Source organism: Eutrigla gurnardus (assembly GCF_963514095.1).
Source record: "Eutrigla gurnardus genome assembly, chromosome: 9".
NCBI lineage: Eukaryota > Metazoa > Chordata > Actinopteri > Perciformes > Triglidae > Eutrigla > Eutrigla gurnardus.
Window position 1 is genome coordinate 29,278,624 of NC_139923.1, and position 23,770 is coordinate 29,302,393.

The window sequence follows — 23,770 nt, forward strand, 5'->3', positions numbered from 1 at the left end:
CGCCATGACTTGAACGCGGAGAAGAAGAAGGCGGAGGAAGAGGAGCGGAGGACCATGGCTGCGGCGGCGGCGGACAGTGACAAGGCGAAGCCGCTCCAGAACGCCATGAAAATGGCGAAAGTCGCGATTCAGCTGGACGGAGAGAACAAACACAAGGTACGCGTTTTATAATCCCCGCGGCCGCTACGCAGCGTCCAAACGGCAGCGACGGGGACAAAGTTTGAGCCTCACGGGAGACTGTAGTGACGTCAACAACGGAGTGGGCGGGAACCGCTTGTCGGCTAACTGGCTAGCTCGGTAGCTAACCTGTCACTCAATGCGACTGTCATGTTTACAACGACTTTCCCTTCTGAAAAATCAACATACTGACTTTATTGCTATATTTTACTTTACTTACAGACACAGGACTTCTGTACGCGGTGTCTGTTTTTTTCAATTTAAATGACAAAACACAGTGAAGAGTGTTTAATTAACCTTTATTTGCTAAAATGCAACGAGTTCTAGTTTACTGACACTGAAGTACCCGTATGTAGCCTACTAATATACACTGTTGATTAAGAACATTAAAGTTTGCTTTGTTTGTGTTACGAATACATTAAAACTAAACTAGAAATATATATAAACAATATACGTTTAATTTGTTCTTGTTTTAGTAATCGCATGCTCAATTATTCGATTATATCAGTTAGTTAATTCATTCTAAAATATGCTTCCAGTGCAGTTTTAAAAATATATACCACAAATATATTTACAACAGAGTTGACATAAGTACACTTTAGTAATCATAACCTTCCTATAATATATTTATAGAAGATTAACTACAATACAAATATTTTAAAGTGTCATTTAAAAGTATTATGTTTGTATACTCTTCAAACTATTTTCAGATGGTTACATTTCTTTGTTTACATATTTGCAATATACTATTGAACATATAACATAAATATATTTGAACATTTATTTTCACCAGGGTTTGAATGTTTATTATTTAAATGTCTGAATCTCTTGTTGCTCCCATTTTATACACATTTATTGATCGAGAGAGCGATTTATCCAGCGTATCCATAAAACACTTTATCTTGAATAAAAAGTAAATTAAAAATGATGTTTTCTTTGTTGATGAGTCTCCTGTGTTAAACCTGGTGGTGCTCTTATCGTTTATTACTTATAATTTGTTAATTCTCGTTAATTAAGTGGACTTAAATCTGTAGAGTTGTTTAGAAAACATCTCCATTTTCACATTTAGCAACAATTGTATATGTACTGATCGTTATTGTCATTTGCTGTTATGATGTTTCCTGTAAAGTGCAGTAACGATACTAAGATACGACGCGTGTTTCTGCAGGAAGCCTACTGTGAATACCTGCGGACCATCAACTTCATATCACAGGCACTTCTGGAGGAAGCTGGCTCACAAAGTAAGAGACTCATGATGATGAAATGGAAATGTGGAGATGGTTTTCCTTTTAAAGTGGAGCTGAACCTGAAACGTCCTACGTGACGTATTTCTGAGGAGGCTTAACGCTGCGATGATACTATTGGTCGAGTCGAGCTGATGTAAACATGCGTCAGTTTGTTTTCCACAAAGAAAAAGATTTGGGATTTTTCTTTTCTGCATTTATTGTTGAGTAGTTGAACAATATGACCAGAATTGTCCAGTGGGCCTAAATTAAATACAACATTTCAGATGAATCCAAAACTTTATTTTAAGGGCTTTAATTCCAAATTAAACAGTTGAAGCTGCCTCATTATGAGCTCTTACTGCTATGACATCACGGCTACAAGTTCTAGCCAACATCGGCCGTTCATTGGACGCCTAGCTTTAATTAAGATCATCTTCGTTTTATTTGCAAAGCACATTTTACGGTGCCTGCAATCTTTTAATGCCGTTATCTCCAGATAACGAGTTATTTTGTTTTCTCCAGATAACAAGTTATTATTTTGATTTCTCCAGATAACGAGTTATTTTGTTTTCTCCAGATAACAAGTTATTATTTTGATTTCTCCAGATAACGAGTTATTTTGTTTTCTCCAGATAACAAGTTATTATTTTGATTTCTCCAGATAACAAGTTATTTCATTTTCTCCAGATAACGAGTTATTTTGTTTTCTCCAGATAACAAGTTATTATTTTGTTTTCTCCAGATAACAAGTTATTATTTCGATTTCTCCAGATAATGAAGCTTTGTGATAATGAAATAAGAAACTTGTCATTACTAGAAAACAAACGTTGTTTTCTCCTGATAAATTATCTCGTTTTCTGGAGAACTTTATTATCTCAAGATAAGGAAATAATGTTTTATTCTCAAACACTGCAATAGCCTACATTTTATAATATAGTGTACGAACGACGTAGGGAGTGTTTCTTAAGAAGACTCCTAAGAGACCGTTCGGGAACCACGACTATAGAGGTAAACAACTTTGGTAAGTCATAACGTAGGAGTCTTCGTAGCGCGCTAAGAGTGGACGTTATCGGGAAACCAGGCCCAGAGCAGTTTAAATCCTACTTTTCTACAAGTTAGAACATAATGAATATGCATTGAAAGTGAATTTGCTTATACAACATATGTATTTATTTTCTTTCCTGTGATTCCTGAGTAAAGAAGATTAAGGCCGAAGGGCATTTTTTGGCACCAACCAAAATCAGAGAGTGCTAAGTAAACAATCAATAGCTCCATGATATTGATTTCTCTGTAAATGTAAGTCAGACGTCAGCTGATCAAACTGGTCGAGCTGCTCCGACAGACGCCAATAAATCTCCTGATTTTTAATAAAATGTATTTAAAATGTATTGAACGTTATCGCAGCACACTTCAGCCCCTTCAATACCCCGAATGCTAACTGAATCCATGCAGAAGGTCATGTGACCTGGGAGCTCTCATCGATAGACTAGTAGCTGACCGACAGCAGGAGTCCGTCTTTCCAGGTTTTCCAGGTTTTCCAGGACAACGCATGGGAGCCCGTGATTCTGAGGTTAAAGGTGCACATATTACCGAGGTCTGTGGTTGAACACGAGCTGAAGAGATGGACAGGACCAGGTCAGACAGGGACAAACGGAACCAATCTTCTAGCCAGACTTGAACTAATCAACTTCAACACAGTAGATCGTTAGTACGAGGTTGAATCACATGATGACCTTTTATAATGAAGACAGTGATCTTCCCCTTGTGTCCCAGCCTCGGAGGAGTCGGGTGCGGCGGCGGCGGAGGCAGAGGCGGTGGAGGTGGAGCGGATGCTGAGGCTGGCTGAACAGTGTCTGGAGAGAGCCAAGTCGTTCATCGGGAAGAGAGCCGACCTCTCTGCCTCCATCTCCTTTTCCTGTTCCCCCGGCCAATCGGAGCCCCGCCGGACTGCCGTCCTCCCAGCTGCCATTGCTTCAAACCCTGGTGAGCACGCCTCCTCCAATCAGAAGCCTCTCTTTCATTAACCGACTGTTCAATCACTGCTCACTTGTCCCAGGGGTCACAAATACAAATCTACAGCCACATGATCGAGCTCTTCCAGCCAATCACCACGTTTCATGTCTGCTTGTTGGCAGTCCCTCCGTGCGACACTCCCGTCGATGCAGAGCAGGGCGCCGGTGGCAGCCCGGCGAGGAGCCATCACCCCAGGGTGCTGGCGGATGCCGGCAGGGAGCTCTCCCCCTTCCTGCCTCCCGAGGCCTTCCAGAGACTACAAACCGCAGAGTCACAGGACGCCAGCAAAAAGTAGGAGCCGTTTTTTTTATCAACGAGGAGCAAATATTGCTCCACTCATTGACGGACGTCGTCTTAAGTGAACAACACAGCAGCGATAACAGAGATCTCCAAGAACCCCTGACCTCCAGTTCCCATTCATAGCACCCTGGGCCTCCTGTATAAGGACCAGACCACGTGGTGGACCAGGTTTCTGGTGTGAACCCAGTTCAGATGAACTAGACATTATCCAAGCCTCAGTTTCTAGATTTCATGACTTTGAAACAGTTTAGAAAACCCCCAAATAAATGACCTATCATGATTATGCCGACATACATACATATTAGTGAGCATTACTAGACCGTGTGTAGTGGACTCAAAGTGTGTGTATGTGTGTGTGTTGCAGGGAGCTGACCCCCATTGAAGAAGCATCACGTTTGAACCAGAAGTTGAAAGCCAACTATGAAGCCCGCTTGGCAAGACTCCCGCCCGGTCAGGCCTACCAGAAGACGTCTCTGGTGTGTGTGTGTGTGTGTGTGTGTGTGTGTGTGTGTGTGTGTGTGTGTGTGTGTGTGTGTGTGTGTGTGTGTGTGTGTGTGTGTGTGTGTGTGTGTGTGTGTGTGTGTGTGTGTGTGTGCCTTTTGGTTGTGGGATTATCCCTCCTACCACCTCATGCTACGTTTCCATGACAACGGTCTCACTAAATACAGGAAAAGTTTTCCCCATGCGTTTTTAAAAGGTTCCGCATTTAGACAACACTTTAGACAAGTAAAAAAACAACAATAAAAAACAAACTCAAACATGTTGCCATTTGTTTTAAAGTATAAATTATTTATGATTTAGGAGCACCTTACATAACAATATGTTTTTTAGTATATTTTGTGGCGTTTATCGGGATAATGTATTCTTATTCTCGGTCAGGATAACTGTGTGCTTTTATTTTGGAATTTCCGGCAGTACTTCCGCTGTATCTCCGTTAGCTCGAGGCGTGCCCGTGTAGGGAGGGGGCGTGGCTCGCGAGGAGCTCCCCATACGCCGCCGGGGTCATTTAAGGCCAGGTAGCGTCGGCGCAGCGGCACAACTCTCGTGTCCTCGCGCTCCTCGTCCTCGCGCTACCGGTCCGCCCGCCGTCAGAACAACAACATGGTGAGCGAGACGTTTAAGCTACGTCACACATTGTTTATCCGTTACATCTTTGGCTAACAAGCTAGCTCGTTTTAACGAATGTTAACTTGTCGTTCAGATGCCGAAAATGTTTCGGCGTCAAGTGGAGCTTCGTGCTTACTGGAGAAAACTAAAGGCGTTTATAAAGGTAAAGTCCTCGTCAGCTAATGACGCAATCACGCAGTCATATGGCGCACACCGAACGCGTTAAAAAAAAAACGCGAGTGAATTTAACGGCGCCATCCAACGGTTCACTTTGATCACTGGTTTTCACAGCGTCTAGAAAACAGTCCTGCTGGACCCGGATGTCAAAAACATTCCGAAAAGCGTCTCGTGATGACGAGAATCAGCTTTATTGGTCAATAATGTTTTTACAAGGAATTTTGAATCGGTAAAAAAAAAAATATATATATATATATATATATATGAAAATATTATATTTGGAAAAAAAATAGTGACTCTAAATGAATGACTTTGTTACTCTAACATAAATATGCAATATCTTAAAGGAGTCATCACCTGGTTTTATACGTATCCAGCCCCCCTTGGATCGCTTTGGATCAATTCGTAAAACTTATTAAAAAAAAAAAAAAAATTTTTAATCAAACATTGAGCTTGTTCTGACCCTTTTTCGTACCGCGATTTTATCACGCGAGATTACGCGCGAGGTTTTGACTGGTCCGGATGTGCATTGTATAATATGTAATGAGGCGCGCGTTGATTCGCCGCAGGAAGGACAGAGCCGGGGGGGCTTGCCTGCATGCAGACTCCAAAACATAATGGCGGCGCTTCGGCGATTTCAGGTAGCGGACGGGGCGGGGTTGGGTGGTGAAAGAGGGGTGGGCTTATGCAAGTAGCCGCCACGGTGACGTCACCGTAGGCGCAGAATCAAAATCTCGTGCTTTAGGAATGCACACCCTTGTGTGCTATTCCTGTTCGGAAAAAGAGCAGAAGCGAAAAAACGGCGCCACTTTCAAACTCCAGCCTTTCAGGCAAGTTTCAACTGAGGTCAAACACAGATATGCATGTTTTAACAAGAGAAATTGCGATTTCCAGGTGATGACTCCTTTAAGACAATGGCTTGGTATCTTAAAATAACGAGGAATGTATTCCGTATTTCACAGTTTCTTTTCTTTTTTCTTTTTTTAATCTCATTGGCATGAATGGACTTCCATACCTTCTTGGTGAACTGTTACTACTGCTATGATGATGACATAATGTCATGTTGCTGTAATGGTTGATAGTGTAATAATAATATAATATTCAGAAATGTGCGTAAGCTTATACATTCATATATTAAGTAATACTAATACTAAGTAATAATATTTTCCTTGGTGTATGTGGTGTTTAAATAAATGACCTCTTGTCCAACGCAGACGCTCTCTCTGCAGCGACAGATGATGGAGAACCTGATCATAGCCAAAGCCAGGCAGGATGCCGTATCCTTCTCATGTCCCCGTGTGTTCACCAGGTCGCTGCTGGGCTCAACCTTGTTTTAGTTAAGGTCATGTTTTCTACCCAATAATAGTTTGAGGTACAGAATGGATTGTTTGTTTGCTGCTTTCCTTAATGTTTCTTGTAATTTAGCTCCAGCGGAAGATGGAGGAGAGAAGACTACGGCTGCAGGAAGAGGCCAACAGGTAAACCAAACACACACACACCTTATTCTGCTTTCATTCTTTAATAATAATAATGTGAGATAACTGGGTTACCCCTCATCGGAGACTCGATGGTTCCTTCCATCGTGGGCTGATGGCTGGATGTCTGAGAGTTTGCCGCTTGTCGTTCCAGGAGATTTTCGGCGTCTGGGTCGATCACAGCCGAGGAGCAGGAGCAGCGAATCCTCTATGCCAACGTCCTGGAGTATGAGCAGGACCATGTAGGTGCCTTGACCTCTGACCTAGGCTGATGTCGTGTGAAATACCTTTTTAATGTTCTTCCTTTCTTCAGGATTGGCCCAAACTGTGGAAAGCCAACATGAGGAAGAATCCTGATGATGTCACATTAGTGTCGGGTCTCGTCTCCTACCTGCTCAGGTAATCACGGTGATCCAGATCCACGTTAGATCCTGGTCCGTCCCTGAACCCACGTGAGGATTCTAACCCTGTAGTGAAACCTCGTTGAGTAACATTGTTATGTCAACGGCAGATTATGGGATGTTGACCTTCCCCATCGATGGAGGTTCAAGTGTTTTTCGGTCTTTGTTTACATAGACTTTGCATAATATCTTTGTGTCACCATGGCAACGGACCTGTAATGTAACGAGTTAACAGGAAGCCCTGTTCCTGGACCAGTTTTCAGCGGGGGGGGGGGGGGGGGGGGGGTGGGTGTTGCACCATCAAAGCTTGAACAGATTCTTTTTTTTATGTGTTCAAAAGGTCGACCTCGATCTTGACTGGTTGTCAATACGTGATGGTTCAGGAGAGATTGTGTTTCCCTTTCTGTCTTCAGCGCCGCTCCAGTTGGTGTGACGCAATAGTAGTATTAGTATTATTATTATTATATTTCAAAGATGGGATTTTTCTGGATTAGTGCAGACAATACTCAAATCTGTTAACTTGTAGTACTATTTCAGGTATCTGAAATAGTACTACAAGTAAACGCATTGGAAGGTGACACAGCTAGGGACCGTCTGCTGTCCTGCTGTAGGCATTGCTAGGGACCGTCTGCTGTAGGCGTTGCTAGGGACCGCCTGCTGTAGGCGTTGCTAGGGACCGTCTGCTGTCCTGCTGTAGGCGTTGCTAGGGACCGTCTGCTGTAGGCGTTGCTAGGGACCGTCTGCTGTCCTGCTGTAGGCGTTGCTAGGGACCGTCTGCTGTCCTGCTGTAGGCGTTGCTAGGGACCGTCTGCTGTAGGCGTCGCTAGGGACCGTCTGCTGTCCTGCTGTAGGCGTTGCTAGGGACCGTCTGCTGTCCTGCTGTAGGCGTCGCTAGGGACCGTCTGCTGTAGGCGTCGCTAGGGACCGTCTGCTGTCCTGCTGTAGGCGTTGCTAGGGACCGTCTGCTGTAGGCGTTGCTAGGGACCGTCTGCTGTCCTGCTGTAGGCGTTGCTAGGGACCGTCTGCTGTAGGCGTCGCTAGGGACCGTCTGCTGTAGGCGTCGCTAGGGACCGTCTGCTGTCCTGCTGTAGGCGTTGCTAGGGACCGTCTGCTGAAGGCGTTGCTAGGGACCGTCTGCTGTCCTGCTGTAGGCGTTGCTAGGGACCGTCTGCTGTCCTGCTGTAGGCGTCGCTAGGGACCGTCTGCTGTAGGCGTCGCTAGGGACCGTCTGCTGTCCTGCTGTAGGCGTTGCTAGGGACCGTCTGCTGTAGGCGTTGCTAGGGACCGTCTGCTGTCCTGCTGCAGGCGTTGCTAGGGACCGTCTGCTGTAGGCGTTGCTAGGGACCGTCTTCTGTAGGCGTCGCTAGGGACCGTCTGCTGTCCTGCTGTAGGCGTTGCTAGGGACCGTCTGCTGTAGGCGTTGCTAGGGACCGTCTGCTGTAGGCGTTGCTAGGGACCGTCTGCTGTAGGTGTTGCTAGGGACCGTCTGCTGTCCTGCTGTAGGCGTTGCTAGGGACCGTCTGCTGTAGGCGTTGCTAGGGACCGTCTGCTGTCCTGCTGTAGGCGTTGCTAGGGACCGTCTGCTGTCCTGCTGTAGGCGTTGCTAGGGACCGTCTGCTGTAGGCGTTGCTAGGGACCGTCTGCTGTAGGTGTTGCTAGGGACCGTCTGCTGTCCTGCTGTAGGCGTTGCTAGGGACCGTCTGCTGTCCTGCTGTGGGTTTGTGTCGTTTCTTTCAGACTAACATCAGTCTCTCTTCCAGCCGGGCCGACCACCCGGTGGTGAAGCTGCTGAGGAAACACCAGTACCGGGTCTACAACAGGCTCTACCCCATCGTCAGTAAAGGCCTCCCACACAGTCCTGCCCTCCCGCTGGGGCCTTCGACTCACAGCCTGCTTCATGCAGGTAGGTCCAGGTCCAGGTCCAGGTCCAGATAACCATCAAATGGTAGTGTTTTTGGCTGCGAAGAGTTCTTTTACACTTTTTATTTAGCTACATTTAATTTCTGCTGAGCTGCATCTCTAATGAATCTTCAGGTTCTCTTCATGTCTTCTATGTGGCGTCTATTGTAGACCTGACGTCTCCCCCTAAAGACCCTCTGACCCCTGAAAAAGACAGAACCGGGTCCACGTGGGTCTTAATACATTTGTTTGTGTTGTTGATCCTACAGAGACCCCGACGAAGCCAACCAGGGGCTGTAGCGTTGGCGGCCAAAGCTTCAGCACCGTCTCGCCGCTCTCCCCCTCGCGCTCTCGCGACCTCCACGCCAACTACGACGAGGAGGAGGAGGAGGAGGAGGAGGAAGGGGAGGAGCCTCACACACAGGTGACGGTGGATTGGGAGAACTCGTTCGAAGACCTGGAGCAGTTCCTGACCCAGTTGGACTGGGCGCCACTCCACGGTGGCGCCGACGACCCCGGCTCGGACTCGGATCTGAGCTTCGATCCGTCGATGGCGCCGGAACACGAAGGAAACATCCGGGAGCTGGAGATGAGGGCGCTGACGGAGCACCTGAAGGGCGTCGTCAAAGACATTCACATAGCGATTGGTGAGCAGAGGAGGATGGATGCTGTGTTTGTGTGTCATAGAATATTAAAGCAGGACAGGAAGCGCTCTGAGCTGGTCCTGGATCAGCAGGACAGGAAGCGCTCTGAGCTGATCCTGGATCAGCAGAACTCCATTCAGAAAACCAGAAAACAACAAAGAGGCTCTAATTAGCGGCCAGATGTTCTGATAAAATAACTCGGCATCTTTTCAGAATCTGTCCAAGCGTCTCCTGTAATCCATCAGCACATGATCCACCAGAGACCACGTGTTGGAGTCTGGTTTTACCGGGTTTCTCAGGAACCACCAACTAAACCAGAGCCTTGTACACTTCTTCATCTTCCTGCTTTTAGCAGCTTTCCCTTTTTAATTTAGTGTTTGTTCTGGAAGCCTCTCTGTCTCCCTGCTGCAGTACCACTCTCCACCTGAACAGTTACTGGTGCGCCATGGGGGCGCTGTTTTACAAAAAATAAGTCTTCTTAATTTAATGTAAGTACATGTGATTTAAGTAAAATCACATGTACTAAAGTTACTGCACTTTTGATACACATTGACCTTCTTTAATAGGAAACACATTTAAGTCACAGATTTTTGCCGTGGTATAGTTTCAGTATCTGTATGGAGATATTTAGGCAGGGTGTTGTTTTTGGCAGCGTGACGGTAAAAGTCAATATAACAGTTGTGCTGAATAATCATTCTGGGTGTTGTTGTTTCAGACCAGCTCCTGTCCCTGTGTCTGTTATCCTTCGAGTGTCTGAACACGGCGACCTCTAAAGACCTCTGCCTCGCCAGCATAGAGGAAGCCTTCTTCACGCCTCTGTGGAGCGCCCTGGTGGACCTTTTCAGGTACTACAGCTTAAATCCCACCACCTTATTATTACCTATTACAATTACAAATTTAAAATCTATATCCTGTGTTTTATGTATATATTAATAATAAACTATTACTAGAGCGCTTATCAAAACGACGTACAAAGTGCTACAGAGGTGAATGGCGAGATTAAAATGAAAAGAAATTAAAGAACAATTAAATAAGCAAGAAATCAGAATATGTTTGTAGAAGAGACTTAAAATAACATTTTCATGGTGGAGTTTTTAAGAAGTCTGAGTATATATGAACTCACTACGGTTTATTAATTTGCTGCTTTTCAAGTAAGCGTCGAGGTTTGGCAGTAATTGTTTCTTAGCAGTACAGTGTGCATGGTGGCCAGCAGGTGGCAGTGCTGCTCCAATGATGTAAGTCTCTTCCCAGCTTCTACTGTTGTTAGATCCTTGTTAAAATGATAAGCTGTGTTCAAAGTCCTGAGTACTGAAGTACCCGTCCTCACGTTGTCCTGGGACACATTTCAGCTACATTCTTTATTTCCTGCACAATGAGGAGATCTTGGTTCGGTTTTTAAACGGAGGTCGAAAGTTCTGATGATATTCATTTTCTATTAGATGGCTATAAGGCTTCCATATAAAATGATTTAAAAAAAGCGAACGAGGCCAACTCTTATGAAATATTTCAACTAGAGTAAGAAACCCACGTGACTCTAAATCCAGACAGTTATTTCGCCAATCCTTCCATTGACCTTTGACCTGTGTCTGCTCCTCAGGAGGGTCCACCGGGAACGGGAGCAGGCCTTCGAGGCCAGCATGAAGCTGTACTGTGATGCTTCGCCGGGAGCCTTCGGCGTCCCCGTGAACCTGTTCCCCGAGGACCCGGCGGCCCTGCAGGGTTCCTTCCCCTACGAGTCGGCGGTCCAGGAGCTGAAGCTTCTCCTGAAAGACTGCTGTCCTCAGAGGAAGCTGGAATGTATCGGTGAGTCATCTCGTCTTCTTCCTCTCCCGACATTCAGGACCGGTTAGCCCGTTTGAGATGAAGTACCTGTCAGCGCTGTAACTCCTCAACCATTCACGCTATCGCTCTAATTCCTCCTGACAGCAGAGTCGCCGCTTTCCATTGATATACATGACGTTGATGTTGACACCTGGCGCTGTAGGAGACGGCTGCCTCTCCAGTAGCTCTCCAGTTTTTTAGCTCTTCTATCCTATTTTAACCTCTTTCTTTCTATTTTTTTACTGTTTATTGTTTACTTTCTATATTTATTTGGCTAAGTTTTCTGAAAGTTGCTGGAAATACAATTTCCTTGCGGGAGTCATCAATAAATAAAGATAAGTCTAAGTTACAGTAATGACGCAGCATTCGGAGGGGGAGGGGGGGCAGCGAAGGAGAGCAGAGACGGCAAAGTGGAGCGCTGTTTTAACGGAGGTTTCTGTGTAAATAAGTATTGTATATAATATAGAATAGTTTTGGATCTGAATCCTCCATGTTTTTTGGACATTTCTAGCAGCTCTATTGTGCACAAGGAGCAGCAGTCAATGAGCCACCTAAGCCCCCCCCCCCCCACTCAAGGCCACTTTCCAGTCCCCACCAATGCAAGAGAGGACACTGAGAATAGACCTGGGGAGGGAACGGTGCACTCTGCCATAGAAGCAAAAAGGACATTTTAAGACCCATTCGCTGCAAAAGAAAGACGGAAAGGACCAGACTGTTACAATTATAAGACTTAAAGGCTTAATCTGACTGACTTTCAGTAAAAATGTAAAAAAAACATTTATTTCTTAACAAAAAGTTATTCCAGGATGTTTTAGTGTGATTTCAAGCACATTTTGATGTTTATCAGGATATCATTTTGAAATAAATAAATTACACTTCATAATTAATTTGACATTATTCTATCTGACTGGCAAATCAAACGATGTCCTGAATGTTTTCATATGGCCGAACAATATCAACCTTAAGTTAATTGGCTGTTTCATTATTGGACAGAAGATGGAGTCCAGTATTGAGTATATTGATGCAAAGATGGTTTAAAATCACTGTCCTTCTAACCCCTAGAAGGTAGATATGGGGAGGTAAAAAACAAATTCTTATTTCACCACGTTTTTTCCTATCTGGCCACATCAAACAATCAAAGCAAATGTAACAGCAGATATGGTTGTACTGACAATAAAAATGAAGTTAGGTTTCCATCATCGATCATTTGGTTTTTACGTGTTGTTTCTGTTCAGTCAGGACTCTTCGGCTGATCTGTGCCTGTGCCGAGGACTACCGAGGTCTTCGTGAGGTCGACTCCGCCCCAAAAACAGCCGCCATGTGAGTAAAAACATCAGCTGCAACAAGTGCAGCGACTATAAAATCTTGAAAAGAATGTGATGCAACAGTTTTTTAACGGGTAAGAGTATTGTACCGACTGGCGTGGGACTGTGAGGGTGCACCTCCATTAATCTTCAGAATGAGCGCCCGTCCTCTCCAGGCTCGTAGGGAGGGAAGGACCCAAACGTGGTTTCAGGACTCTTGCCTCGGTAGCGGCCCTGTCAGCTCTCATCAGGGCTCAGTTAGGCTCGGCACAGCAGGGGCCCTCCTGGGTCTGTTGCCCCCCCTATGGAGCTCCTCTTCCTGGCCCGGGCCTGAAAGTGGGTCGTCCTGTCTGGTTTGGAACAGACCCCGGGCCCGGCGAGGGGCTCTGAAGAGAAGAAAAGAGTTTGGAGTTTAGTGGAATGATGCGTATTTAAATCTAATGCATTCACAGCTGTACGGACTCTGAGTGAACTCCTCTGTAAGTTAGTGACCTGAACTTACCCAGCATCCTCAGCGACCATGAACATGATAGAAGCCCAGTCTGAGTTCTCATAAACAAACTGAGACAAACGATAGTTTTCCAAGGTGGACGTGGACCCCGGGTCTAGATTTTATGCTTTTACTGAGTTGTTTGGAGAACCAGGAATCTTAATTACTCAAAATATAAGGCCACTAAAACCAAGAGATGTTGCCTGGCAACGCTTCTAAAGGGTTTGGAAGGTGTTGAGCTCTAGTAGGTCATGTGTTTAAAGTGTTTAGAGGTTGTATTGATAAAATTTTTATTTGAACAAATAATAAAAAAATAATACATCCACAGAGCTTTCGTAACACCTCGTATCGTATCGTCCCGCCTTCACCTCGTATCGTATTACCTCGTATCGTATCACCTCGTATCGTATCACCTCGTATCGTCCTGCCATCACCTCGTATCGTATCACCTCGTATCGTATTACCTCGTATCGTATCACCTCGTATCGTAACACCTCGTATCGTATCACCTCGTATCGTATCACCTCGTATCGTAACACCTCGTATCGTATCACCTCGTATCGTATCACCTCGTATCGTATTACCTCGTATCGTATCACCTCCTATCGTAGCACCTCCTATCGTAACACCTCCTATCGTAACACCTCCTATCGTAACACCTCCTATCGTAACACCTCCTATCGTATCGTCCCGCCTTCACCTCGTATCGTATTACCTCGTATCGTAACACCTCGTATCGTAACACCTCGTATCGTAACACCTCGTATCGTAACACCTCGTATCGTATCACCTCGTATCGTATCACCTCGTATCGTATTACCTCGTATCGTATCACCTTGTATCGTCCCGCCATCACCTCGTATCGTATCACCTCGTATCGTATCACCTCGTATCGTATCACCTCGTATCGTATCACCTCGTATCGTATCACCTCGTATCGTATCACCTCGTATCGTATCACCTCGTATCGTATCACCTCGTATCGTATCACCTCGTATCGTATTACCTCGTATCGTATCACCTCGTATCGCATTACCTCGTATCGTATCACCTTGAATCGTATCACCTCATATCGTATCACCTCGTATCGTATCACCTCGTATCGTATCACCTCGTATCGTATCACCTCGTATCGTATCACCTCGTATCGTAACACCTCGTATCGTAACACCTCGTATCGTATCACCTCGTATCGTAACACCTCGTATCGTAACACCTCGTATCGTAACACCTCGTATCGTATCGTCCCGCCTTCACCTCGTATCGTATCACCTCGTATCGTATCGTCCTGCCTTCACCTCGTATCGTATCACCTCGTATCGTATCACCTCGTATCGTATCGTCCCGCCATCACCTTGTATCGTATCACCTCGTATCGTATCACCTCGTATCGTATTACCTCGTATCGTATCACCTCGTATCGCATTACCTCGTATCGTATCACCTCGTATCGTATCACCTCGTATCGTAACACCTCGTATCGTAACACCTCGTATCGTATCACCTCGTATCGTATCACCTCGTATCGTATCACCTCGTATCGTAACACCTCGTATCGTATCGTCCCGCCTTCACCTCGTATCGTATCACCTCGTATCGTATCACCTCGTATCGTATTACCTCGTATCGTATCACCTCGTATCGTATTACCTCGTATCGTATCACCTTGTATCGTCCCGCCATCACCTCGTATCGTATCACCTCGTATCGTATCACCTCGTATCGTATCACCTCGTATCGTATCACCTCGTATCGTCCTGCCATCAGCTCGTATCGTATCACCTCGTATCGTATCACCTCGTATCGTCCTGCCATCAGCTCGTATCGTATCACCTCGTATCGTATCACCTCGTATCGTATTACCTCGTATCGTATCACCTCGTATCGTATTACCTCGAATCGTATCACCTTGTATCGTCCCGCCATCACCTCGTATCGTCCTGCCATCAGCTCGTATCGTATCACCTCGTATCGTATCACCTCGTATCGTATCACCTCGTATCGTATCACCTCGTATCGTATCACCTCGTATCGTATCACCTCGTATCGTATCACCCCGTATCGTCCCGCCTTCACCTCGTATCGTATCACCTCGTATCGTATCACCTTGTATCGTATCACCTCGTATCGTATTACCTCGTATCGTAACACCTCGTATCGTATCACCTCGTATCGTCCCGCCATCACCTCGTATCGTATCACCTCGTATCGTATCACCTCGTATCGTATCACCCCGTATCGTCCCGCCTTCACCTCGTATCGTATCACCTCGTATCGTATCACCTTGTATCGTATCACCTCGTATCGTATTACCTCGTATCGTAACACCTCGTATCGTATCACCTCGTATCGTCCCGCCATCACCTCGTATCGTATCACCTCGTATCGTATCACCTCGTATCGTCCTGCCATCAGCTCGTATCGTATCACCTCGTATCGTATCACCCCGTATCGTCCTGCCATCAGCTCGTATCGTATCACCTCGTATCGTATCACCCCGTATCGTCCTGCCATCAGCTCGTATCGTATCACCTCGTATCGTATCACCTAGTATCGTATCACCTCGTATCACCTCGTATCGTCCTGCCATCAGCTCGTATCGTATCACCTCGTATCGTCCTGCCATCAGCTCGTATCGTATCACCTCGTATCGTATCACCTCGTATCGTATCACCTCGTATCGTATCACCTCGTATCGTCCTGCCATCAGCTCGTGTCGTATCACCTCGTATCGTATCACCTCGTATCGTCCTGCCATCAGCTCGTATCGTATCACCTCGTATCATCCTGCCATCAGCTCGTATCGTATCACCTCGTATCGTATCACCTCGTATCGTCCTGCCATCAGCTCGTATCGTATCACCTCGTATTGTATCACCCCGTATCGTCCTGCCATCAGCTCGTATCGTATCACCTCGTATCGTCCTGCCATCAGCTCGTATCGTATCACCTCGTATCGTCCTGCCATCAGCTCGTATCGTATCACCTCGTATCGTATCACCTCGTATCGTATCACCCCGTATCGTAACACCTCGTATTGTATCACCCCGTATCGTCCTTCCATCAGCTCGTATCGTATCACCTCGTATCGTATCACCTCGTATCGTATCACCTCGTATCGTATTACCTCGTATCGTAACACCTCGTATCGTATCACCTCGTATCGTCCCGCCATCAGCTCGTATCGTATCACCTCGTATCGTATCACCTCGTATCGTATCACCTCGTATCGTATCACCTCGTATCGTCCTGCCATCAGCTCATATCGTATCACCTCGTATCGTCCTGCCATCAGCTCGTATCGTATCACCTCGTATCGTATCACCTCGTATCGTCCTGCCATCAGCTCGTATCGTATCACCTCGTATCGTATCACCTCGTATCGTATCACCTCGTATCTTATCACCCCGTATCGTCCTGCCATCAGCTCGTATCGTATCACCTCGTATCGTCCTGCCATCACCTCGTATCGTATCACCTCGTATCGTCCTGCCATCACCTCGTATCGTATCACCTCGTATCGTATCACCTCGTATCGTATCACCTCGTATCGTCCTGCCATCAGCTCGTATCGTATCACCTCGTATCGTCCTGCCATCAGCTCGTATCGTATCACCTCGTATCGTATCACCCCGTATCGTCCTGCCATCAGCTCGTATCGTATCACCTCGTATCATCCTGCCATCAGCTCGTATCGTATCACCTCGTATCGTATCACCTCGTATCGTCCTGCCATCAGCTCGTATCGTATCACCTCGTATTGTATCACCCCGTATCGTCCTGCCATCAGCTCGTATCGTATCACCTCGTATCGTCCTGCCATCAGCTCGTATCGTATCACCTCGTATCGTCCTGCCATCAGCTCGTATCGTATCACCTCGTATCGTATCACCTCGTATCGTATCACCCCGTATCGTCCTTCCATCAGCTCGTATCGTATCACCTCGTATCGTATCACCTCGTATCGTATCACCTCGTATCGTATTACCTCGTATCGTAACACCTCGTATCGTATCACCTCGTATCGTCCCGCCATCAGCTCGTATCGTATCACCTCGTATCGTATCACCTCGTATCGTATCACCTCGTATCGTATCACCTCGTATCGTCCTGCCATCAGCTCATATCGTATCACCTCGTATCGTCCTGCCATCAGCTCGTATCGTATCACCTCGTATCGTATCACCTCGTATCGTCCTGCCATCAGCTCGTATCGTATCACCTCGTATCGTATCACCTCGTATCGTATCACCTCGTATCTTATCACCCCGTATCGTCCTGCCATCAGCTCGTATCGTATCACCTCGTATCGTCCTGCCATCACCTCGTATCGTATCACCTCGTATCGTCCTGCCATCACCTCGTATCGTATCACCTCGTATCGTATCACCTCGTATCGTATCACCTCGTATCGTCCTGCCATCAGCTCGTATCGTATCACCTCGTATCGTCCTGCCATCAGCTCGTATCGTATCACCTCGTATCGTATCACCTCGTATCGTCCTGCCATCACCTCGTATCGTATCACCTCGTATCGTATCACCTCGTATCGTCCTGCCATCACCTCGTATCTTATCACCCCGTATCGTCCTGCCATCAGCTCGTATCGTATCACCTCGTATCGTCCTGCCATCAGCTCGTATCGTATCAGCTCGTATCGTATCACCTCGTATCGTATCACCTCGTATCGTCCCGCCATCAGCTCGTATCGTATCACCTCGTATCGTCCTGCCATCAGCTCGTATCGTATCAGCTCGTATCGTATCACCTCGTATCGTGTCACCTCGTATCGTATCACCTCGTATCGTCCCGCCATCAGCTCGTATCGTATCGGCTCGTATCGTATCACCTCGTATCGTCCCGCCATCAGCTCGTATCGTATCACCTCGTATCGTCCTGCCATCAGCTCGTATCGTGTCACCTCGTATCGTGTCACCTCGTATCGTCCCGCCATCAGCTCGTATCGTATCACCTCGTATCGTCCTGCCATCAGCTCGTATCGTGTCACCTCGTATCGTGTCACCTCGTATCGTATCACCTCGTATCGTCCCGCCATCAGCTCGTATCGTATCGGCTCGTATCGTATCATCTCGTATCGTCCCGCCATCAGCTCGTTTCAGGGAACAAAACATGCAGAATTTCATGTTCCTTCTCCAGAGAGCCGTCTGGGGTCTTCTTTTTTTATTTATTTTTCATCCACTCGTGTCCTCGTTTCTCTTTTGTTGGCTCCACTATTAATTTTAGGTCCTAGCCGAGGCTCGTGTCCTGCTCCATATCTGTCTCCTCCTATTGCATTATGTATTTAGTGATGGGAGACGGCTGAGGAGAAGGAGTTGACTGGGCAACGCTCTCCTCGAGGAGCGGTTTTTTCCACAAAAAGTTGTGACTCATTTCTCAGTCCAGTCAAATGTACAACATGTATCCATGAAAGTAAACCTGAATCCTGCTGTGTGGGGATCAGGTCTGTCCCCCGGAGGCCGACGTGGATCTGTGATTTTATTCCTTCTTGTTTTATATTGTAGAGACCAAGAACGCCGTTTGACATCTCGTGATCTGATCTGCTGTCGTGTTTAGTGAAAGTCGTTTCACCGCTGCATTGTTTAACATCGAAGCTTTCAAAGTAATCTTTTAAATGTTGGCTCTTCATTCCACGCTGCTGTGGAGGGTACATGTGTGCCTTCCTGCCTCCCATCTGTCAACATCTATTTCTGTCCTGAATGCAGGTCCGTTTGAGACTATTTTCTTTTCTTTTAGCCCGTCTAAGTACCTGAATCCTGAATGGAGGAACCAAAATATTGTCTCCTGGGTCTCTGGTCCCCCAGAGGTCTACAATAGTAGCTCCCATTAGTCCAGAGACCAGACCAGACTATGTGGAGGATCCAGAGACTGTCTGTGGTCCCCCAGAGGTCTACAATAGTAGCTCCCATTAGTCCAGAGACCAGACCAGACTATGTGGAGGATCCAGAGACTGTCTGTGGTCCCCCAGAGGTCTAGATAATAGCTCACATTAGACCAGAGACCAGACCAGACTATGTGGAGGAACCAGAGACTGTCTGTGGTCCAAACAACAAGGTCTCTGCTGTATTTATGTCTAGATGACCTTATATGGAGTGTTGATGGAGCAGCTACAGTGTTAGCGTAGCCTAGCACCATCAACCAGACTCCATTCAGAAAACCAGCGTTTTAAAGGTCTACGTGGAGGGAAGTCCCGCCTCCTCCGTGAGTGACATTGAATAAACAACAATGCAGTCAGACTCATATTTGTAGGTATTTTACATATTTAGCTCCTCAGAAACTGAAGTGAAAGCGAGTAGAACTTCTACTTTCTCAACCCAGATGCACTTTGTTGCCCTCGCTGCCCTCTCTTCTCTTTCATTCACCACATTTCTGTTCTTTGTCTTTGACCGACTGGAAGCTCATTTGTTCTCTCCTGTGCTTTTGTCCCGACTCCTTTCTTTTCTCTTTCCATTGTGCTGCTAAATTGGTCCTCTGTATCCTGTTAATTCATTGTTTTTTTCCCCTCCCCACCCTTTTGCACAATTTCGGCACATTTCTGACTAAATGGGAAACATTGCAAACCCATAATGTTGCCTAATCTTCCTGCTGAAATCTGTATTTAGTGGAGAGCGCGTTGGAATGCAGAGAGCGTGTGATCGTGTTTACAGCGGTGGGCCGTCAGACTATAATTCGGGGTTGCGTGTGGTTGTGTATATGTGAGGTCCGGCCCCTCCCGTGGTTATATGAGCTGGTCCACACCTTCCACAAGCCTGCAGGACCAGGGGGATCCAGTTGCATGCGGCCGGGTCAGCCGAGGGCCGGCGGCCCACCTTCTCACGCGAGGGCCGGCGGTTCGCCCTCGCGTGAGTCCTGATAAACAAACGCTCTCTGTCTGCACACGGAGACGCTATCAGGCCGTCAGCATCTCCAGGCTGCAGTTTGTCCTCCCAGCAGATCTCAGGGAGGAAAGACGGAATCACACGCCAGCCCACCAAAGACTTTATTTAGTTTCCACTCTGCCCCCCGGGATGAACCGCCATCACACTCTACCGCTGCTGTTACTCTCCTGTGTCATTGAGCCAGGCTGGTACGGGGCTGGAAACCCTTAAAAACACTTGAGTTTTAGTGGTGTTTCCAGGTCTGAAAAGGTCTTGGATGTAGAATAAAGGTCTTGAAATGTGTGTTGTATGTGATGACATCTATGATAGAACAGAGAAAAGAAGATCTCCATATCTGAGGGACTGAAAACAGCATTTTCTGACATTTCTTTATGAAAAGTGACTTTTGATGATGAACAGATGATGAAAATAGTTGGTGATTATATTTCTGTGGATCTGTTAGTGGAATTAGTTTTCCTTTCATTTGTGGTCCTTCTGTAAAAAGCTGTCTCCAAACATCATGTTGGTTGTTTAGAGGACAATAACATCTCATTTAATGTGATGAACAAGTGACAGAATAAGTAGACTGAATACTGACCATTGGATTGGTACAAAGATGGAGTTTACCACAGCTGGAAGGGGCTGGAAAAGCATGGAAATGCACCTGGAAATGCTTGGAAAGTACTTGAATTTGACTTTGGAGAAGGTGGAGGAACCCTGGACCCTGCACTGTTCGTTAACCCGTGTTCTCCTCTCTTGTTGACCTCTTCCTCCTCCTCCTCCCCGGTCCAGCGGTGCTGATGACCTGCTGCCCATCCTGTCCTTCGTGGCTCTGCGCTGCCAGTGTCCTCAGCTGGTGTCTGAATGTGCAGCGCTGGAGGAGTTCATTCATGAAGGGTGAGTCATCGGGATGATAAACAGGAGACCATCTCCGAGGAGATTCGGCTCAATTATGAAGGAATGTCTGCGTGTTGAATGTTCATCAGTGTGTCGACGTCGACCTGACATCACTCTTTACTGACAACACACTTTCTACTCCTTTGTCTGGTGAGGAGAAAAGGAAAGTCAATGTTCAGATTCAACCATGCAAATTCTGACTATCCTCGTCACCGTGGAAACTCTCATTCCACTGTTTAAGGCCAACGAACCCACAGAGCCATTTTAGTGTCATTCAGCTCCTTGTCTTGGTTTCCCCGTCAACCTGTGTTTCCAGCAGGAGGCCGGTTTTCAGATAAACTCGGTCCAAAGCTGAGCTCAAAGCAGAGTGAAGGAAGGCAGATGTTGTTTCCAACGCGTTCGCCACCATCAGGTGAAATACGTTTAATACTGGGGAAACCTACTGCAGCACAGGAACATAAGGGGGGAGGATGATTCGGACTGATCCATTCAGACATCTTGGGGGGATGTTCTGCTCCTCTCTGCCGAGGCCCGGCGGCGGTCCGGACACGTTGCCAGGCGGCGTGGCGTGGCGTGCGAGCTCAGACCACACTTAAAACCAGAGCGCTGTAAAAGCCAACTGGTTAGATCGGCAACGGCCAAGGAATGTGAAGATATGTGGGATTTGTTTTGTTCTTCTCCCTCTTGATGTTTTTATGGCCTCTTCAGGTTCCTGAAAAACCTGAAGAGGCCATAAAAACATCAAGAGGGACTTGATTTGACTTACTTTACTTAATTTTCTTTAGCTCACGTTTAAAGTGTTGTTGGATAATGAGCTGTATTGAGTCTAGTTCATCCTGTAGAATAAGAGAGCACAGCTGACCCGGGATCAGAGGAGCAGAGAGACCTGTTGTCATAGTAACGTTACATCCTGGTACTTGCACACAGAGACCGGCGTTCCTGCATCCATAGCGGCTCTGACCCCAGATCAGTGAGGTGTTGGAGGTCTGAGCAGAGATCCTTTCCCTCTGTTGACTTCAGTGTGTGTGGATGTTTGTGTCCCGTCTTCTTCACTGCTGTTAAACGGTGTGTCTGTGTCCCGGTGTGACACGTGAACAGTAACCGTGTGTGTGTTGTTGTCAGCTACCTGATCGGGGAGGAGGGCTACTGTCTCACCTCCATGCAGAGTGCTTTGGTTTACGTGGAGTCGCTGCACACGGGAGCAGCTCAGCTTCCTGCACACAAACCCTGCTAAAGGTAAACTCTTCACTCTGATGATCTATGTGGGCGCCTGGGCATGAAAACACACGCTTCATAAACATCAGAGTACGAGCATGGAAAGCTTCATAGCAGTCATGAAAAACATAGTATTTGATTTAGTTAATTTCTATAAATAAATATATAATAAATATATTGTTAAAGTTTGGCCAGTCCAGGTTCTGACATGTTCCTTCTTGTGTTAAAGCCCCCCCCCCCCCCCCCCCCCCACCAGTGAAGCCATGCGAAGGAAACGCTGCGACGTGGTTTAATAATGAGGGAATACTTTTGTCTTCCTTTAATATCATTTATTTTTTATAGCTAACCCTCCAGAAGAGTATTTTACTTCATGTGGCCTTTTTTCTTCTCTCTCTGTGTGTGTGTGTGTGTGTGTGTGTGTGTGTGTGTGTCCATCTGGTTTCCAGGAAGTCATGCTCCTTACTGTATACACCATGGCAGTGAACAAATAGCTGAAACCATGTCTCACATCTTAAATGGTTGCCATGTTTACAGAGGGCTCTACATATGTAGGCATGACAGAATTGTAGATTTGATATCAGCAGATATCTCTTCTATCTTCAGGTCTTCCATCATGCTGTATAAACATTCTACTGTGAAGCCGAGTATGTTCAGCCTGTGTAATGATGTCTCAATGTTCTCTCATGTAACAGCTAATACTCCTGATGTTGTTGTTGTTAATGAAAATCATAGAGAGGTGCTCATTCTGGAGGTCGGCTGTACCTTTGATTACAGCCTAGAGGAGGCCTTTCTGACCAAAGTGCTGAAATATCAGCAGCTGAAGCAGACCATCTCTCAGCTAGGCTACAGGTGTAAACTTCTAGTCTTTATATTTGGTAGTCTGGGGCATGCGCATAAGTTGGTTGTGAGGGGCCTTCAGATGGCCGGCCTCCCTAAAAGAAGAGCTAAACAGTTGGCCAGGTACTGCTCAGTCTCAGTTATTATTGGTAGCCGTTCAATCTGGAGGAGACGTTGTTTTTTGTATCCTTAAATGTCTGTTTTCTATCTGACCTGTAGGTCATTTTGTATGTAACTGCGTTCAGCTGCCCAGGCGTTTTGTGTCTGACCGTCTTCCATTGTCAACTGCACTGGCAGTGTTTATGTCCCTTGTGCAAGAACCCTTGTACTTCTTTATATGTGGGCATAAATAAATATTTAAAATGTGTGTGTGTGTGTGTGTGTGTGTGTGTGTGTGTGTGTGTGTGTGTGTGACTGTGTGTGTGACTGTGTGTGTGACTGTGTGTGTGACTGTGTGTGTGACTGTGTGTGTGTGACTGTGTGGGTGTGTGTGTGTGTGTGTGGGTGTGACTGTGTGACTGTGTGTGTGACTGTGTGTGTGTGTGTGTGTGTGTGTGTGTGTGTGTGTGTGTGTGTGACTGTGTGTGTGACTGTGTGTGTGTGTGTGTGTGTGTGTGTGTGTGTGTCTGTGTGTGTGACTGTGTGTGTGACTGTGTGTGTGTGTGTGTGTGTGTGGGTGTGACTGTGTGACTGTGTGTGTGTGTGTGACTGTGTGTGTGTGTGTGTGTGTGTGTGTGTGTGTGTGTGTGTGTGTGACTGTGTGTGTGTGTGTGTGTGTGTGTGTGTGTGTGTGTGTGTGACTGTGTGTGTGTGTGTGTGTGTGGTCCCTTTCTTTAAATGTCTTCATCTTTAGAAATAAGCGACTAAATATGCAAAAAAAAAAGTCTGTGTTTGGAAGACTGTGGAAAACAA

General features: G+C 46.5%; 1 protein-coding gene across 2 annotated transcripts; it reads left to right on the top strand.

The window, feature by feature from the left end:
- Nucleotides 1–23,221, top strand: vps9d1 (VPS9 domain containing 1). 2 transcript variants are annotated; one of them, XM_084017085.1, is made up of 17 exons: nucleotides 1–156; nucleotides 1,346–1,418; nucleotides 3,177–3,386; nucleotides 3,539–3,707; nucleotides 4,081–4,192; nucleotides 6,215–6,277; nucleotides 6,426–6,478; nucleotides 6,630–6,717; nucleotides 6,789–6,874; nucleotides 8,637–8,779; nucleotides 9,045–9,422; nucleotides 10,135–10,264; nucleotides 11,017–11,222; nucleotides 12,476–12,560; nucleotides 20,702–20,806; nucleotides 21,929–22,042; nucleotides 22,468–23,221. In XM_084017085.1, the coding sequence occupies exons 1-16, from the start codon at nucleotides 55–57 to the stop codon at nucleotides 22,038–22,040; spliced, it is 2,115 nt and encodes a 704-aa protein (XP_083873211.1). In that variant the 5' UTR covers nucleotides 1–54; the 3' UTR covers nucleotides 22,041–22,042; nucleotides 22,468–23,221. The 2 variants fall into 2 exon arrangements, with proteins under 2 accessions (XP_083873211.1, XP_083873212.1); XM_084017086.1 differs by lacking the exon at nucleotides 22,468–23,221 and adding an exon at nucleotides 22,251–22,443.
- Nucleotides 23,222–23,770: the final 549 nt, after the last annotated feature.

What these genes read in the sequence shown, in the direction of transcription:
- vps9d1 (XM_084017085.1), top strand. Translation starts at nt 55, where the DNA reads ATGGCTGCGGCGGCGGCGGACAGTGACAAGGCGAAGCCGCTCCAGAAC. An exon ending in TGCCATTGCTTCAAACCCTG is followed by an intron (nt 3,387 to 3,538) that starts GTGAGCACGCCT and finishes GCTTGTTGGCAG; the next exon opens with TCCCTCCGTGCGACACTCCC. An exon ending in GAGGAGTTCATTCATGAAGG is followed by an intron (nt 20,807 to 21,928) that starts GTGAGTCATCGG and finishes TGTTGTTGTCAG; the next exon opens with CTACCTGATCGGGGAGGAGG.